This window comes from Choristoneura fumiferana, chromosome 27, assembly GCF_025370935.1.
Source record: "Choristoneura fumiferana chromosome 27, NRCan_CFum_1, whole genome shotgun sequence".
Lineage (NCBI taxonomy): Eukaryota > Metazoa > Arthropoda > Insecta > Lepidoptera > Tortricidae > Choristoneura > Choristoneura fumiferana.
The window spans coordinates 3,992,424-4,009,525 of NC_133498.1; the positions used below are offsets into that span (position 1 = coordinate 3,992,424).

General features: G+C 39.1%; 1 protein-coding gene across 2 annotated transcripts; it reads left to right on the plus strand.

The window, feature by feature from the left end:
- Window positions 1–490: 490 nt before the first annotated feature.
- On the plus strand, window positions 491–14,733 carry LOC141443465 (uncharacterized). 2 transcript variants are annotated; one of them, XR_012453032.1, is made up of 8 exons: window positions 491–1,020; window positions 2,191–2,403; window positions 2,697–2,784; window positions 6,747–6,899; window positions 8,214–8,404; window positions 8,939–9,508; window positions 10,720–11,229; window positions 11,758–14,733. XR_012453032.1 is itself a non-coding variant. In XM_074108767.1 (7 exons), the coding sequence occupies exons 1-7, from the start codon at window positions 713–715 to the stop codon at window positions 10,748–10,750; spliced, it is 1,554 nt and encodes a 517-aa protein (XP_073964868.1). In that variant the 5' UTR covers window positions 491–712; the 3' UTR covers window positions 10,751–14,733. The 2 variants fall into 2 exon arrangements, 1 of the variants encoding a protein (XP_073964868.1); XM_074108767.1 differs by having other exon boundaries at window positions 10,720–14,733.
- Window positions 14,734–17,102: the final 2,369 nt, after the last annotated feature.

Below are 17,102 nucleotides of genomic sequence, written 5' to 3' on the forward strand. Positions count from 1 at the left end.
TCATGTCATGAACATTAGTTAGATTTTTTATTTTAACAACAAAGGCATAAAATGGATTTTCTCCATGTACCGGTTTTCTGTTTGTACGGCATATTCAAAGTAAGTATATTTTACGTTTTCTGTTTTGTTTTTGTGTTCAATAAAGCGTCATTCTTTTTGTTGGTTGCTTTGTTTGAAAAATTATATTTATATTATATTTGAATACAAGTAAAAAGCAATATGTGTTTGATTTGAGATGTATGTTTCAAGGTAATTAAATTAGTTAGCAGGATAATGCAACAACGTAAATATCCCGCAAGAACATTGCAATAATTTTCAAAAATTGCCGCGGTGAAATATTGCAACCAAATTGCAACACTTTGTCAATGTTCCCGTACAAAAAAAAACTCTTTATTTGAGGTTACGATAAAAACGCTGAAAATTTAAGGTATTTATTTTTCACGGTGGCAACTGAAACCTTACCTTATATGTCAAGTTGACATTTGTTTTTCTGCGATTGTTGTCGTCGCAGCTAAAATAAATAGTATAAATCAAAATAGCAGAGATAAACACAATAAAACTTACCGTGAAATAAACGCTATGCCCATCCACTTCAACAATACATAGTATTTCCACCGAAAATTCCTTTCGTTTTCCAGCAACGGCCCGTTAAAGCAGTGTCACCTTCGAGTTATTTTAGTGTACAACTTACCATTTTCTTATGTAAACAATAATGGAAAATTGTTGGGAGGAGGCGCCGCACGGTTCCCAAGACTACTACCCGCATTACAATCTATTCCAGAGCTCGATTTTCTACGACACTGATAATTTTCGAGTTTCATACTTGTCGTATCGATATGACGACTGTTCGCCCACTGAGTCGGGTACGCAGTGCTGCGAGGAGCAGGAGCGGAGCGCGGAGCCCCCGGACAAGCCGGCGGAGGTCGTGACGGCGGCCGCCGGAGCACCAGAGCCCTATATTATAACTAAAGAGGAGCTTTATAAAGACCCGGACCTTTTTAGGAGCAGGAATGAGGATGTGTATGTATTCAAATAATTATTCATATTTTCAAAGTCAAAATATCATTATTCAATTTAGGCTATAACAAGCACTTATGAATGTCAAAAAAAAATCTACCACTGGTTCGGAAAAAACTCGAGAAGAATCCGGCAAGGAATTCAACGAGGTATATATTTTATTAAACAGATTTAAGTACATTATTATTAAATGATATCACAATAAAAACTATCCTGTGTTTTCTAGGGTCTTGAGCTATTTCCATACCAAATTACATCAAAATTGGTGGTTAAGTGTGAAAACATAACAAACAAACACCCAAGCAAACATAGTCACATTTGCTTTTGTTAAATTAATTTATTAAGACATGAAATATGTAATTTTGAAATCTTTATATATTAATTAGTGTAATAATTAATTTAAATATGTAACACATGCATCTGTGACATAACCATGATATGTTCTATAAGTAATTCATAATGGAAATAAATAGGCTCTAGGGCTAGGCAAGAATTTAATTATTAAGGGCAACTCATAGCGTAGCAAGTAGAATCTTTAAAAATAAAGATTAGCTAGGTAAATCATATAATTAATTGTATAAATTGTTATGAAATAAACATATATGTAGAATTATGAGTATGGTCCTTGTATGGTCATTACTATGTTTATCTTGAGCACAATTAGTGGACTGTTATTAGTTATTCAAAATAGTTTCATTCTCTGCCCGAATCCCACTTGTTATGCCCACATTGATCATGTTAGGGTCGGATCCCGGCTCTAAGTCCCATCTTACGACATATATATATATTTTTTGATTTTGATTTCATTTTTGATTTAATAATATTACTTAGGATGATTACACTATTACTTTATGAATACATTACATATATTATGAATTAAGCCTGGATTATGAATTAAAATTTGTATGCAAACTATAAGACAACAATAATCTAATTGATTTTTTTTCCAAAAATCACTGATAATTTATGACATATAATCTCGAAAAGGTAAAAATTTGCAATTAGGTCAGTCTTATATTAGAGCTAATATATTTTTTAAATTGTTGTTATGAAAATTTTATACATCAACATTTTATTTCTATCCATCAATGTAGATAATCACTAAGTATGTTAGTTTTGTTCAAAGAAACATTAATTATAGTATCAATTTTTCAATTCATGATGACATTGCAGTCAAGCACCTTTGGAGTCTTCGGAGCCCCCGTTCCTGTCTGACTCTCGGCCATGGGGCTACGACTGGACCAAGCAGAGCTGGGTGAAGCCGGGCCGTGGTGCACTCGTGGTCATGCGGCAGAAAGGTGAACGGAAGGAGGTATTGAGGAACAAACAGAAGCTCTACAAGCAGCTTGCTAACGCACCAAGGGTTTCCGTCAGCAAAGCCGAGTCGTGAGTGAATTTTAGAATATTTTAATTTAGCTTAGGTGAGTCATACACAAAGTTTGCTCTGCTGAGCCCCAGAGGTCTGGAAAACGAAAATATTTAGTTTTTCAATAGGGTTGAAAAAGCAAGGGGCTGTTTCACCATCCATTGATCAGTGTTAACTGATGGTTAAATGTGATGCCGTCTCTATTTGTTTTGTTCGAATAGACAGAGATGGCATCACATTTAACCGTCAGTTAACACTAATCAATGGTAAGTGAAGCAGCCCCTAAATGTTATTATGTTATTCTCCTTTGCAGCATGATGCAGAAGATGGGTTGGCAGGGAGGTGCTCTCGGGAAGACCAGTGATGGCATTGTGGAACCAGTTACTCCAGATCCTCAATATGTAAGTTTTTTTTTTAATACAACTGGAACGAACGAGCAAGTGTGTCTCCTGATGGTAAGAGGTCACCACCGCCCATAAACATCTGCAACACCAGGGGTATTGCAGTCGCGTTGCCAACCTAGAGGCCTAAGATGGCCTCACGTGCCAGTAATTTCACCGGCTGTCTTACTCTCCACGCCGAAACACAATGCAAGCACTGCTGCTTCACAGCAGGATTAGCGAGCAAGATAACTGTTACCACGGGACTAATCACCAGTCTACTCGTGACTAAGACCACTGCAATGTACGCGAAATATTGAAGGTAAATTATTATTTGTTGTTAGCATGATAAGTCCCGAGTGTGGTAATTAATAGTTATGAGTGAAAATCAGGAAAGTTTGGTCTGTGTAGAGCTTTACTCACAGCGAACGGAGGTGGCTATGTCTGCCTTAACTGCACTGGTTTACACGGAACGTGTGGCCGCCTGTTGAACAATAGTATGAGCAGCGCTGACTGCGCGTCGCGTGCATAGGATTGTACCTGCACCCATGCCCGAATGACGGTTGACACAAGCAGTGGCATAGCTAGCATGTTATATGTAGATATACTAGCTTTTACCCGCGGCTTCGCACGCGTAAACTATTCGGTGTGGTAGCTGCAATTGAAATTTTCGGTATTTTACAAAATTCCCCTGGAAATTTCCAATATTTATATTGTGGTCTTCATTGAGGTTGTGTTGTGAATAACTGTACAAAATTCAAGACTCTAAAGCCAGTGCTGAAGTTTCAAAATTTTTCCCTATCCAAATTCAAATGCAAAATTCAAATTCGAATCATTTACTCAGTAAATAGGCCGCAATGGGCAATTTGCACGTCATTTTTTATACTACCAGCGCTTTCGGAAAGACCATCATTGCCAAGAAGAATGCGCCGCAAGAAACTTGGCAGAAAGTCATTTTTTCAAAATAAAATAATTACAAATAAAATACTTAAAAACTACAGTATACAATTAAAGACAAAAAAAATACGAAATAATAATAATAATAATAATACAGGGATGTATGGGGTCCCTTAGTTACAAAACTATACCGTGGGAATATCGGGATAAAAAGTAGCGTACTTATGTGTTATTCCAGACATACTACCTACATCCAAATTTCATGCCTCTAAGCCTACCGGTTGTTATTTCGACATTATATTATTATTTTATTATTATTATTTTTTTTTTATTATTATTATTATTATTTTATTATTATTATTATTTATATAATGCACAGGCAGCTTATAGCTGATGCGTGCATATCATTGTTCACTTGTGTAATTGTCTTCAAAGTACTTATCAAGTCTGTTTTTAAAAGTATTCACTGAAGGTGCACTGATCACTGTCTCGGGCAACTGTTCCACTGTTTCACGACGCGGTTGCCCAGGAAATGGCGCCTGGGGTTGCTTGTACTTAGAGTGCGTATCAGTTTCAGAGAGTGACCTCGCAGCCTCTCATTCATGCTCCGTGTAAATATGTCACTTAGTTCAGGTACATTATAGTGTCCGGTCAATATCTTGTAGGTTTCGATCAGATCACCACGCTGCCTCCGCCTGTCCAAGGTGGTAAGTCCCAACTCTCTCAACCTGTCTTCATACCCCTGTTACGCAGACATGGTACCATTTTTGTAGCTCTCCTTTGCACTCTTTCTAAAAGGGTAATGTCCTTTTTGAAGTATGGGTTCCAGACCTGGAAGGCATACTCCAACAACGGTCTCACATAAGTCTTGTAGAGTTTAAGGAAGAGGTTCTTGTCCATGTAGTGAATATTCCTAGGTATCCCGTGGTAATATCGGGTCAAAAAGTCGTCTATGTGTTTTTCTAGACATCCAGCTTCCTACATACCAAATTTCATGGCTCTAAGCCCAGTGGTTGTTATTTCGAGATTTTATCCCTAGGTATCCCGTGGGAATATCGGGTCAAAAAGTCGCTTATGTGTTATTCCAGACGTCTAGCTACCTACATACCAAATTTCATGACTCTAAGCCCAGCGGTTAGTATTTCAAGATTTTATCCCTATCCCGTGGGAATATCGGGGTAAAAAATAGCTTATGTGTTATTCCAGAGGTCCAGCTACCTACATACCAAAATTCATGGCTCTAAACCCAGTGGTTGTTATTTCGAGATTTTATCCCTAGGTATCCCGTGGGAATATCGAGTCAAAAAGTCCCTTACGTGTTATTCCAGACGTCCAGTTACCTACATACTAAATTTCATGACTCTAAGCCCAGCGGTTATTATTTCAAGATTTTATCCCTATCCCGGGGGAATATCGGGATAAAAAGTAGCCTATGTGTTATTCCAGAGGTCCAGCTACCTACATACTAAATTTCATGGCTCTAAGCCCTGCGGTTGTTATTTCAAGATTTTATCCCTAGGTATCCCGTGGGAATATCGGGTCAAAAAGTCACCTATCTGTTATTCCAAACGTCCAACTACCTACATACCAAATTTCATGACTAAGCCCAGAGGTTTTTATTTCGAGATTTTATCACTATCCCGTGGGAATACCGGGATAAAAAGTAGGCGTCCTCTCAGAATTAGAGGGCTTTGACCGTAGATCCCACGCGGGCCCAATGCGGGATGGGAACTTCACACATACCTTTGCAGGGTTGTGCAGGTTAACTCACGAACAACTGTCCAAAATTTCAAGACTAAACCCAGCGTTTGAAATTTCAACATTTTATCCCGTGGGAATATCGGGATAGAAAGTAGACTACTTATGTGTTATTCCAGAAGTCCAGCTACCTACTTACCAGATTTCATGACTATAAACCAGCGGTTGTTATTTCGTTGTTTCCAGATTTTATCCCTATCCCGTGGGAATATCGGAATAAAAAGTAGGCTATGTTATTTCAAACGTCCAGCTACCTACTTATCAAATTTCATGACTCTAAGCCCAGCGGTTGTTATTTCGAGATTTTATCCCTATCCCGTGGGAATATCGGGATAAAAAATAGCCTATGTTTTATTCCAGATGTTCAGCTATCTACATACCAAATTTCAGGGCTCTAAGCCCAGCGATTATTAGTTCAAGATTTTATCCCTATCCCGTGGGATAAAAAAGTAGCCTATGTTATTTCAAACGTCCAGCTACCTACTTATCAAATTTCATGACTCTAAGCCCAGCGGTTGATATTTCGAGATTTTATCTCTATCCGTGGGAATATCGGGATAAAAAGTAGCCTATGTTTTATTCCAGATGTTCAGCTATCTACATACCAAATTTCATCCAAATCCGTCCAGCCGTTTCAGCGTGAAAGAGTAACAAACATACTCACTCACTCACTCACTCACTCACAAACTTTCGCATTTATAATATTAGTAGGATTATGGGTGTCACCACAAAACAAATGAAAGAAAAACTGGCTATGCAGGTATGCACCGCACCTATTATTATCAATTATGGTTACATTTACGTTACGTTATAGCGGTTATGCAATCTGACACAGTTTTAGGAATTTTTATAGTTAACACTGCTGATATTAAATATATTGACCCGGATAACTCACGTCGTTTTCATCATCATTACAACTGTCAAATGTAGGGTAGCACACAACACTAACAACATCGCTCTGTAAAGGTACGTTCACACACACCGATGACGCAGCACGAGTATTTAACACCGTTTTCCAACTCGGAGGTACCGTCCACTATCCCGGTTGAAATTCGGACGACGACTAATCTCGATGGCTTCACGCACTTTCCGCGGAATGAAAAACATGTCGAGCTAAACTCGATTTAAGTCGTGAGTTATCCGGGTCCAATATATTTAATGAGTGAGTCTCACGGTAGTTTCATGTTCAAAATAACACTGCTGATGTGCACGGTCGGGTGACACTCCTAAGCGGGTGACACCCGGGGCGGGCCGCCCCCGCCGCCCCCCTTAGCTACGCCACTGGACACGAGCTCAAAGCGCGGAAACCATCCAATGACATGTTCCAGGCCTTCAGCACGCTTGGCTTCGGGCAGCGCACGACGCCCCCGCTGCCCGCGAAGCCTCCGCTGAAGCCCCCGCCCAGGAAGCACTCCAAGCGGGACGCCTTCCGCACCAACGTGCTGTTACACGTGCTGCAATTCGTGCAGGATGACACCGAGGTACCGTACTATTTGAGACTGGACAAAACTAAAGCAAAGCCAGCGAGACGAGATATACTTCATCTTTGTCTGATGGGAATTTCTATTTAAGGTTGTACCCTGAGTTTATCTCTCCGATTTCAACAAAATTTGGGAGGCAGACTCAGTTCATGATTCCGAGTTGTAAACACGGGGTCTTCAGATGTGTCCCCAAAATATTATACTTATGGATGTGTCCGTTTTGTTACGAATTATTTTTAATAATTTTCGTGTTTGTCATGATAGTCATGAACCAATAGAAACGTTTACCTTTACTTGCCCGAATTTCACTTGCCATACCAACGTTTGCCATAAAATATATAGAACCGTGCTGTGTTCAGGATTTTTTTAAATGCCATCATATAGAATGCAGTAGGTTAGGTTAGGTTAGTTTAATATCAACTCTGAAGAAATTACTATTTCAGAAATAAATTACTTTATGGCAAATGAAAATTCTAGAAAACGATACATTCGGACATATGAAATTCGGGCAAACGATGGGGATCCCAATAGAAACTCTTTATTTACCTATCCTCGCTATTCACTGAGCTGTTTTACTAGAGCTGTGCTGTGCCAGGATAGGTGAATGAAACGTTTCTATTCAGGGCCGGATTTAGGGGGGGGGGGGGCAAACGAGGCAACAGCCCCGGAGCCTCCACAAAAGATTTTTCAAATACCGACGAGTGATCACTATTTACATCAATCAGGCAACTAGTAAAATATCAAAATCTCAAATGGCCCTCATTTTATTTGGAAAATAGTTTGGGCGACGGGAGGGGGGGCTCCACCCCTTAGTTGCCCCAAGGCCTCCAGACCTCTAAACCCGGCCCTGTTCCTATTGGTTCATGACAAACACATTCCTATCGTAAATACAAACTGAGACATGGATCCACAGAAAAACCAGGAAAAGAGACCAGCACTGGGAATCGAGCCCAGGTCCTCAGCATTCCGTGCTGCGTGCTATAACCCCTACACCACTGCTGGACAGGAATCTAGACACGAATTTTTCCTATGCATACATATCTCAGGTTGCTTATTTCTACTATGCTACTTAAGCAGCAGCACTAGCGACATCTATGTTGCGTCGACAGACGTCACATTCTTTCGGAACCAACCGCTCACCCAGACAAGAGATGTCGCTACTTAGCAATCAAATTATGATTGATTTTTTGGAGTCTTTTTGTATTTTTTTATTTCAACTCCAAATTTGTTACTTTTACGGACCCCGTAAACACAAACCATAAACACATTCCTCGCACAACTCTGATAGACCCCCCATTGGGGGGCCCCTTCCAGATAGAGCTACTGTTCGATGCGTCCCTCCGGCAGCACGAGCGTCGCTCCATCCACTCGCTGGTGCACAGCGTGATCGGCGAGCGCGACGTGGGCGCACTGGGCTCCGCCGCGCAGTACCAACTGGTCGCCGACATCGCCAGCTGCAGCCAGTACGAGCTGGCTACCGTCAGCGACGGCGACCCGCCGCATCGGTAACTACATTATTAATATACATATTCTACTTTAAATGTCCTTTTTACAGACGTGTCAGAAACGACTTGCTACCAGAAAAGTATATTAGGTGAGGTTAGAACTGCGACCTACGGTTAAACGCAATGCGTTTGACGCTCATCAATTTTGTATCAAATAATCTAATTATCAAACGGCAAACATGCGCTTGCCGCTGCTCTCACCGCGTAATGGTGATTTTCCACCGGCGAGGCGAGACAAGACGAAACGAGACGAGAATTGAGATTTATATGCATTTTCGCGCGCCCTTGTATAAATAAGCCGTAACCTAACCTACAAAAAGGTTTGAAAACCCCCGACTTTGTCACTTCAAACCCGACATGTCTAAGAACTATCGCTAAAAAACCTGATTTCAAATTAAAAAACCGCATTCAAACCGGTCCACCCGTTTAAGAGCTACGGTGCCACAGACAGACGCCTAGCGGTCAAACTTATAACACCCCTCTTTTTGCGTCGGGGGTTAATAATAATTTTAACAGTTATTTTTTTATTTGCAGTCAAATAAGCATATACAAAGAAGCCCCGGAACATGTGTATCTAGTGACGCCAGACGACTTCCAACCTAAAGACCCAACTGACGAACCGACACCACAGGGTTCTAACGACAACCATGATAAAGAAAACGACAGTAAAAAAATGAAAAAAGCCGATGATGAAGCTAAAAATGATGATAATGATGCGAAAGGCATGGACATGGATGACGATGAGAATCCATTTTTAAAAAGTATAAAGAAGAGTATTAAGAAAGATGAGGAACCTAAGAACATAAGTAACAAGTTTGAGAAGGATTGTAATATAGCTAAAGATGATGTTACTGTTGAAGAAGTCGGTGTTGAAGCTAAAATGCTGGAGTTTTTCCTTGAATTCGCTGAATCTAAGGCTTATAAAGAGCTAAGGTTTTTGGGTAAATTCACGGCTGAACAGATGGAGGTTGTTAACAGTCTTTTGAACGATATAGCCGAGTGTATAGAGGACAAAGGTAGTTACAAAGGGAAGAAGGAAGTGTTGAAGGTGTTCAAGAGCGGTGTGAACTTTCAACTCAAGGAAGGACTAAACGGGACAACTGAGTGAGTATTTTTTTGATTCGCTTTTATGTTAAAACTAGCTGTTGGCCGCGACTTTGTCTGTGAAGAATGAGGTTTTCTTAGCAGGCGTGATGTCGCTAGGGCTAGGGGGTCATCGATAAAGTACGTGACACCAATTTTGGCCATTTCTAGCCGCCCTCCCTCTTGTCACACGTATCGGTATGAAAATTGCGATTATTTTGTTCCTGTCTTGCTTACGATAAGATCTTTTACTTATTTAACCACATTATCTCTAGAAATTGAAATTTAATGTCAAAAAAAAAAAATTCACTTAACCTTTCATGTGTTTGAGCACTGATCAAATAAGTGTGAAATTTGAGGCTATCTTTTTCTAAGGAGGCAAGAATGCAGGGTGCTTTTTACTAAAATTTTATCTAAAATATTTTTTCCTAAAATTTTTTGGTCGAAATTGTTTGGTATAATATTGTATGGCATACTTATTTTTTGCATAAAGATTTTTTTGCATACATATTTTTGTGCCTAAAGCACCTTTGGTCTATAATTGTTTAGTTTACATTTTTTATTACTTTTTTATTTATTTATATATTCAAATTACAACTTGGGTACTACACATTATATATTCTCGCCAAACTGCTACGTTGTTACTTAAATGCTAAATCCGTAATATTGTTAGATCGAATTATGATTTAATCTAATATTCAATGTCCTAAAAAAATGAATGAAAAGAATGAATATTTGATACTTGGATAGGCGAAACAGCAAAGCCCTACAAGAGGGGCTCGGGGGGCGGAGCCCCCCGCAATAAAGAAAACCCAGGTAACATGATTGCTCAACTGTAGGTTAGGTTAGGTTAGTATTGTGCTAAGGCTCGAAGCGCCTTAACTAGGCGGAATAGGAGCTCCGCCCGTCGACTTCGCCTCAGAGTCGTTAAATTCATATTCGTCATCCAGACAAAATTTGTGGTAACAATATTCGGAATAACAATTTTATACCTATATAATGCATTCGATACAAATGTTATACTAAACAATTTTTCGACCAAAAAATATTATGAAAAACAATTTCGACCTATCAATTTTCGACATTTCAAACCTGTTTTTTACCTTCCGCATTCGAAATAATTCACGGCAAACTGTCCGATCCCCGATTATAATAGACATTAATGCCTCTGGTTTGAGATTGGTTATATTTATAGTAACTCGTTGTTCACACTTATATTTTTCATTTCACAGAATCCACAAAGTGCCGCCTCCTCGCAAATAAGCTCGAGAAATAGTAAATATATAGTTTTAAGCTGAATAAATATGTGTACAGATTTTAAAAACGCTGCCAACGTGACAATGTCAAACATGAATATTTTATTAGTCATTTTAGTATGATCCCTGTGACTGAATGCCATCATCATCATCAGCCGGAAGACGTCCGCTGCTGGACAAAGGGAGGTGCCTTCGATTAGAACGCTAGAATGAACGACAAATCGCCACTTGCATCTCATGTGTTGCCCACAACTCTCGCTATGTCATTCCACGTATTAGTAGGCTTTTACAAAAACCGGGCTTTGCCACGCGAAGCCGGGGCGCGACGCTAGTATATGTATCATACTTTCGTGAAAAAATATCTTACTGATAGTGAACATCACATTTAACCTTTTCGCCGGCACGTCAGATACAAAAGACATCACCCATACACCAGGCTTCTATATTGCAATGCCTAAAATTGAACCTTAACGCAATTGAACGAAGGTTGCTTTTGCATTTGATGTAATGGACGTATATATGAGTCGTTGGCGTCCAAAAAGGTTAAATTTGACGCATAGTTTAAACGGTCTAAGCGTACCTACATATGTTTATTTCAAACTTTATATAGTTTGGACGGGACGATCGAACGTACGGATGATCTAAGCGTACCTATAGGATGAGATGATGATGATTTGACACTTACGCTGTAGAAGAGCTTTAATTACAAGTCACAAGGATCATCAATTCATCAAAAATGACTAAATTCTATGCAGTACTTTTGTACAGGCAATTTTTAAGGCGATTCGTTGCCGGCAATAATCACCAGATATCGAGTTAAGGATCGACCACACCGATCCTTAAAATAATTTTGACCCACCGTAACCGTTTTTTTTTTTAATTTAAAATAACAAAATCAATTATCTTTTGTCGCAGAAAGATATTAACTTTATTAACCTTTTCGCCGCTACGTCAAATACAAAAGACATCGTTCAGACATCACCCCTACGTAATACAATACATAATTGAACGAAGGTTGCTTTTGCATTGAAGTAATGGACGTATATATAGGTCATCGGCGTGGAACCTGCGGTGCGTATAATATGAGTCGTTAGCGTCGAAAAGGTTATAATCAAGGAGTTTAGAAAAATATCGCCTGTTGTCCTAGACGCAGCCCATGGCCGGGGGGGGGGGGATCATGACCCCCCATAACCCACCTCTGGGTCCTTCCTTGCCAATGCTGCTCGCTGATTGGTTGTTACAAACTACGCGAGTTATTGGCTAGCAAAAATAATTTTGCTAATCAGAAAGGAGTTCTCGCTTCTTATTGCATACAAAGATTTAGAAGTTCAGGCTGCGTGCGAGGAATGTTTGTCATGAATCAATAGAAACGCTTAATTTACCTGTCGCTCAGCGCAGCTCCAGTGGAAACAACTAAGCGGAGCGAGGTTAGGTAAATGAAGCGTTATTGCTTCTTTAGAACCACATTCCTCGCTACGCTTCCTTGCATATCTCTGGTGGGAACACAGCCTTAGATACGCCCTTATCATACTTTGACCGCGCCGAAATGTGTCAACTCCGAAATGAGTGAGCTCACTCATTTGGAATTATGACAGAGAAAGTGTTGGCAATTGCCGTAAGACAGAAAGAGATGGCAGTACTTTCTCAGTACCTACCGCGCCGTATGGTCTAATGTTACTACACTTTTTCGTTGCAAGACATATTATCTAAACTTCTAAATCTTTGACTGGATAGCGAATTATTGCTGCAATACTGTACTGTTGGAAAGAGAAAGCTGACGATTTCAATTTTAACCTCGATTTTTAATAAAAAAAATATCTGGGAAAATATTGCTTAAAGTAAATACTTATTTAATAAGTAAATGTATGTATTTAACATATAATTAGGATTATTGTTAAGGAAAGAGGTGGATAGACAACTTCCATGTTTGTTGAGACTGTGTTTGTCTCTTTCTTACTTGACAACAGTAAGCGAGAGCGATAGAAGCCTCAATGAGGGGTTTTCGGCAGGTGAAATATCGCTAGATGGCGTTAGTATTGTGACGTCCGTTTGACGTTTCTGTCACGCTTGTGATTGGTTAAATATCTAAATGAGCCAATCGCAAGCAAGACTGAAACGTCAAACGGACCGCACGATACCAACGCCATCTAACGATAGTTCTCCTGTCGAAAAGGATAAACCCTCATTCCTGAGAAACCCATTTTTCTCAGTGGTACAACGTCCTATGTATCAATTCTAGAATAACGTATTTCAACGCTACGCCTTTTGTCCAAGATTTATTTTTGCATGCACTAGAAATGGCACATAGGATGTTTGAAAATTGAATCTGTCCGCCCTTTTTGTTATTGTATCTTAAATTTAATAATTCGTCGATGTTACTGCGTTATTGGATAAAAATAAAAGATTTTGATGAAATTTCGCGCTGAATACAAAACGGAAAATATTTTTTGTATGTAGAAGTAATGGTAAATCTGAGGATTATTATATTTATGTTGTACTACGTTTATTTTACCTTTACATATGGTAAATTGGGTGTTTTTGGAGAAACAGCACTAAAAATATTACCTTATTACATTATGTTCGAAGAAAGTTGATGAAAATATTAAACCGGCGAAACGCGAGCCGGACTCACGCACGAAGGGTTCCGTATCATCTATATTTATTAGACATTAGCAAAAAACGGCAATAAATCGTGTTTGTTGTACGGGAGCCCCCTTTAATATTTATTTTATTCTGTTTTTAGTATGTGTTATAGCGGCCACAGTTATACATAATCTGTGAAAATTTCAACTGTCTAACTATCACGGTTCATGAGATACAGCCTGGTGACAGACGGACGGATGGACAGCGAAGTCTTAGTAATAGGGTTTCCGTTTTTACACTTTGGGTACGGAATACGGAACCCTAAAATTTGATATAATTTTACCGATGCATGAAACTCGAGTGGCCCTTATTGTCTTTTAACAAGTATATACAATATACATAATAGCTTTTCGCATTTCTTTCATACAAAAAAGTCCATATTGTGTTTAAATAACAAAAAAAATGTTTAAGTAGGTAGGTCAGTATCTTTATTTTCAGAGTAACTTATTCAGGATGAATGCTTCGCTGTTGCTTATTATAAAACTTTTTTTTTATTCCACTGGATGGAAAACGAGCAAGTGGGTCTCCTGATGGTAAGAGATCACCCACCACCCATAGTCACCTGCAACATCAGGGGGATTGCAGATGCGTTGCCAACCTAGAAGCCTAAGGTGGGATACCTTAAGTGCCAGTAATTTCACCGGCTGTCTTGATCTCCACGCCGAAACACAACAGTGCAAGCACTGCTGCTTCACGGCAGGATTTATAAAAGAGCTTGAATACCGTATTGTATTCGTAAAATGAACGAAGTATTCTTAACTCATAAGTTGATGCAAATAGTGTAAAATATTTAGTAAATAGGTTAGTTCGATACAGGCAGCTCTCCTAGAGTATATAAATAACATATGTACATGTTTGTCCTCGTAATTTTAAAGCCTCTCTCTTTCTTTGAAATGTTAACACCAGTGCTAAAGATAAGGACAAAAGATAGGAATGGTACCTACTTTGAAAAAAGGTCGTATCTCAAAATCGAGAACTTTCTAAATTAATTTTATTCAGTGCATTTTATGGTTGATTTTAGTTTACTCATCGACATTTGTGATACGAACTTTTCAAATCCAACTGGCGTTCAGGTTTTAAAGAAATGACCAGAGCATTATAGGCTTGTGGAGTATTTTCATAAACTTCTGAACAATTAATATAGGCTAATCTTTATTTTTGCAATTTTTTTTTTTTTGTAAAACGGACTCGCGTGTAGAAACTCCCTTGCGAAATCGTCATTGATGTATTGCTGTTAGTTGGCCAATCATATTGTGAATATGTTTTACAAAATGGCCGATTTTAGACAAAATAAAATTTTGCAATTCGATAAACAAAGTAACTGAACGGTATACCGGTAACCTTATTCAACAGCTGAAGTACCACAGCTAACACTAGATTTAAGACGTGCGTTATGTTCATTATATTTAATATGAGTGAGTCTCAAGGTAGTTTAATGTTCAAAGTACTTTAATGTATTAAACAATTATATTTATTAGTATTTTCGTTTTAACAACGAACTTCCGTGGCCCCTGTTTTATTTTGGGCGGTATAGGTTTTGGTAGGTATGTCAGTTACCGTTAATTAAAAACCATTAGGGCCTATGCTAGCTGGCGCGGGTGCAGGTACAATCCTATGCACGCGCGCGCGCAGTCAGCGCTGCTCATACTATTGTTCAACAGGCGGCCACCCGCGCGTGCAAACCGCGTCAGCCAGCATAGACCCAGACTAACCCCCTTATTCATAAACGACAATCAAACCTATTTTAGTTAAAATGCCGCTAAAATTCGTTTGTCCTTATCTGTCACTTCGACATTTGTATTTGTTAGAAAGGGACAAAGCATTTGTCAGTTAACATAGGCTTGTTAAGTTTTATGAATAAGGGGGTATGCCTTTATTTTGAAACCGGTTTTTGAATGTCGGTTTTAGAAGTGTTCGATAACCAAGGGAGAGTCTCATTTTACTAATAAAGATTAATAATCGACTATTTTGTGTCAAAAAATCCAATTTAACTTTTTTTTTTGTCAAACTGACTTGCAAGCAAGTATAATCTTAGTTTAATTTGCCGTGTAAATAAAATTGAATCTTAAGGCCATTCTTTGGTCGATTATTACTTGTTTAGTTACCATCAGACTTATAAAGTGGAATCCCGAGAGAACCAGCCCTAGCTTCAATGAGTCCGCCCCGCTCGCGGTGGAAACAGGGCTTAAGAGTGCTTTTATATATTTGAGTATTTTTACAAAATATCTGATGGTAACTGTACACTCCTAGCATGTACAGTCGAGGAAACTATCTAAATCGCGTACTAGGGCACCTTTTCATAATCAATTTTGCTATGATTTCTTTGATAGATGTATAGAATGTCAATATAACGTCAGAAACACAAAGGCTCCACCCTGGTACGCAATTCTGTTTCTTTAACTGTGCGTAGTGTTTACGCAACGTTCAAAGTTGGAGCAATGCCTTCCACACTCAAGGTAATATTGAGCACGAATTAATAATAACGTTTTTGACAACATTTATCAACGAGGGTTTTCACAGAGGCGAAATATCGCTAGATGGCGTTAGTATCGTGAGGACCTTTTGACGTTTGATTGCGATTGGCTCATTTAGTTATTTAACCAATCACGAGCAAACGTCTAACGGATCTCACGACACTAACGCCATCTAGCGATATTTCTAAAAACCCTCATTGACATACATTTTATGAACTGTCAAATCACGATTTTCCTATAGATCTCTGGCAATACCAGGTGAGGTCACTTATTTGAAAACTCAATTGATTTACTATTTTTATTTGTTTCAAATCAACATTTCAATAAAAATCAAATTTGACAGTTATTGGATGATAAAATGTCACAATGACGAGGTTCTGTGTGGTGGCCTAGGAATCGAAATTGGTTTACATAGGTACTACTAATAAAAAACAAAGAATATAAATTCTAACTTGACTGTACTTGACTGTTTTATTTTATTTTTCAAAATAAAAAGTGCAAAGTGTCACGATGTTTACGAAGTCTGTTCATTATAGTTTTCGTAAGCAAATGGAATTAATCAAAATAACGTGAGTGTGGAGGGGCATGTTTCGCGCTTGGCTGAGTGGGTCTTTATAGCTTTAAAGTAAAATAAGTTAGTTTAAGTTATTCACTGAACTCAACTGCGTATACGAGGTATTTTAGTTAATGCATTTTAGACTGTGTTTCCACCAGAGATGTGCGAGGATGTGTTGCGAGGTGTTTTTTTTATTCTACTGGATGGAAAACGACCAAGTGGGTCTCCTGATGGTAAGAGATCACCACCGCCCATAGACACCTGCAACACCAGGGGGATTGTAGATGCGTTGCCAACCTAGAGGCCTAAGATGGGATACCTCAAGTGCCAGTAATTTCACCGGCTGTCTTACTCCCCACGCCGAAACACAACAGTGCAAGCAGTGCTGCTTCACGGCAGGATTAGCGAGCAAGATGGTGGTAGCAATCCGGGCGGATCTTGCACAGGGTCCTACCACCTGTAAAGTGTGTGTTGTGATGAACCAATAGAAACGCTTCATTTACCTATTCTCGCTCCGCCGAGCTGTTTCCACTAGAGCTAAGCTGAGCGAGGATAGGTGAATGGAGCGTTTCTATTGGTTCATGACAAACACATTCCTCGGAACACATCGTCGCACATCTTTAGTGCAAAAGCTATGGGCTGTCGTTCATTAGGCATGTTCGCCAACACTAAGGGTACAGTCGCTA

Bases quoted from the DNA above. Each gene is read 5' to 3' on its own strand.
- LOC141443465 (XM_074108767.1), top strand. From the start codon at position 713: ATGGAAAATTGTTGGGAGGAGGCGCCGCACGGTTCCCAAGACTACTAC. The intron at 1,021-2,190 runs GTATGTATTCAA...ATGACATTGCAG, and splicing joins AGGAGCAGGAATGAGGATGT to TCAAGCACCTTTGGAGTCTT. The intron at 9,509-10,719 runs GTGAGTATTTTT...TTCATTTCACAG, and splicing joins GGACTAAACGGGACAACTGA to AATCCACAAAGTGCCGCCTC.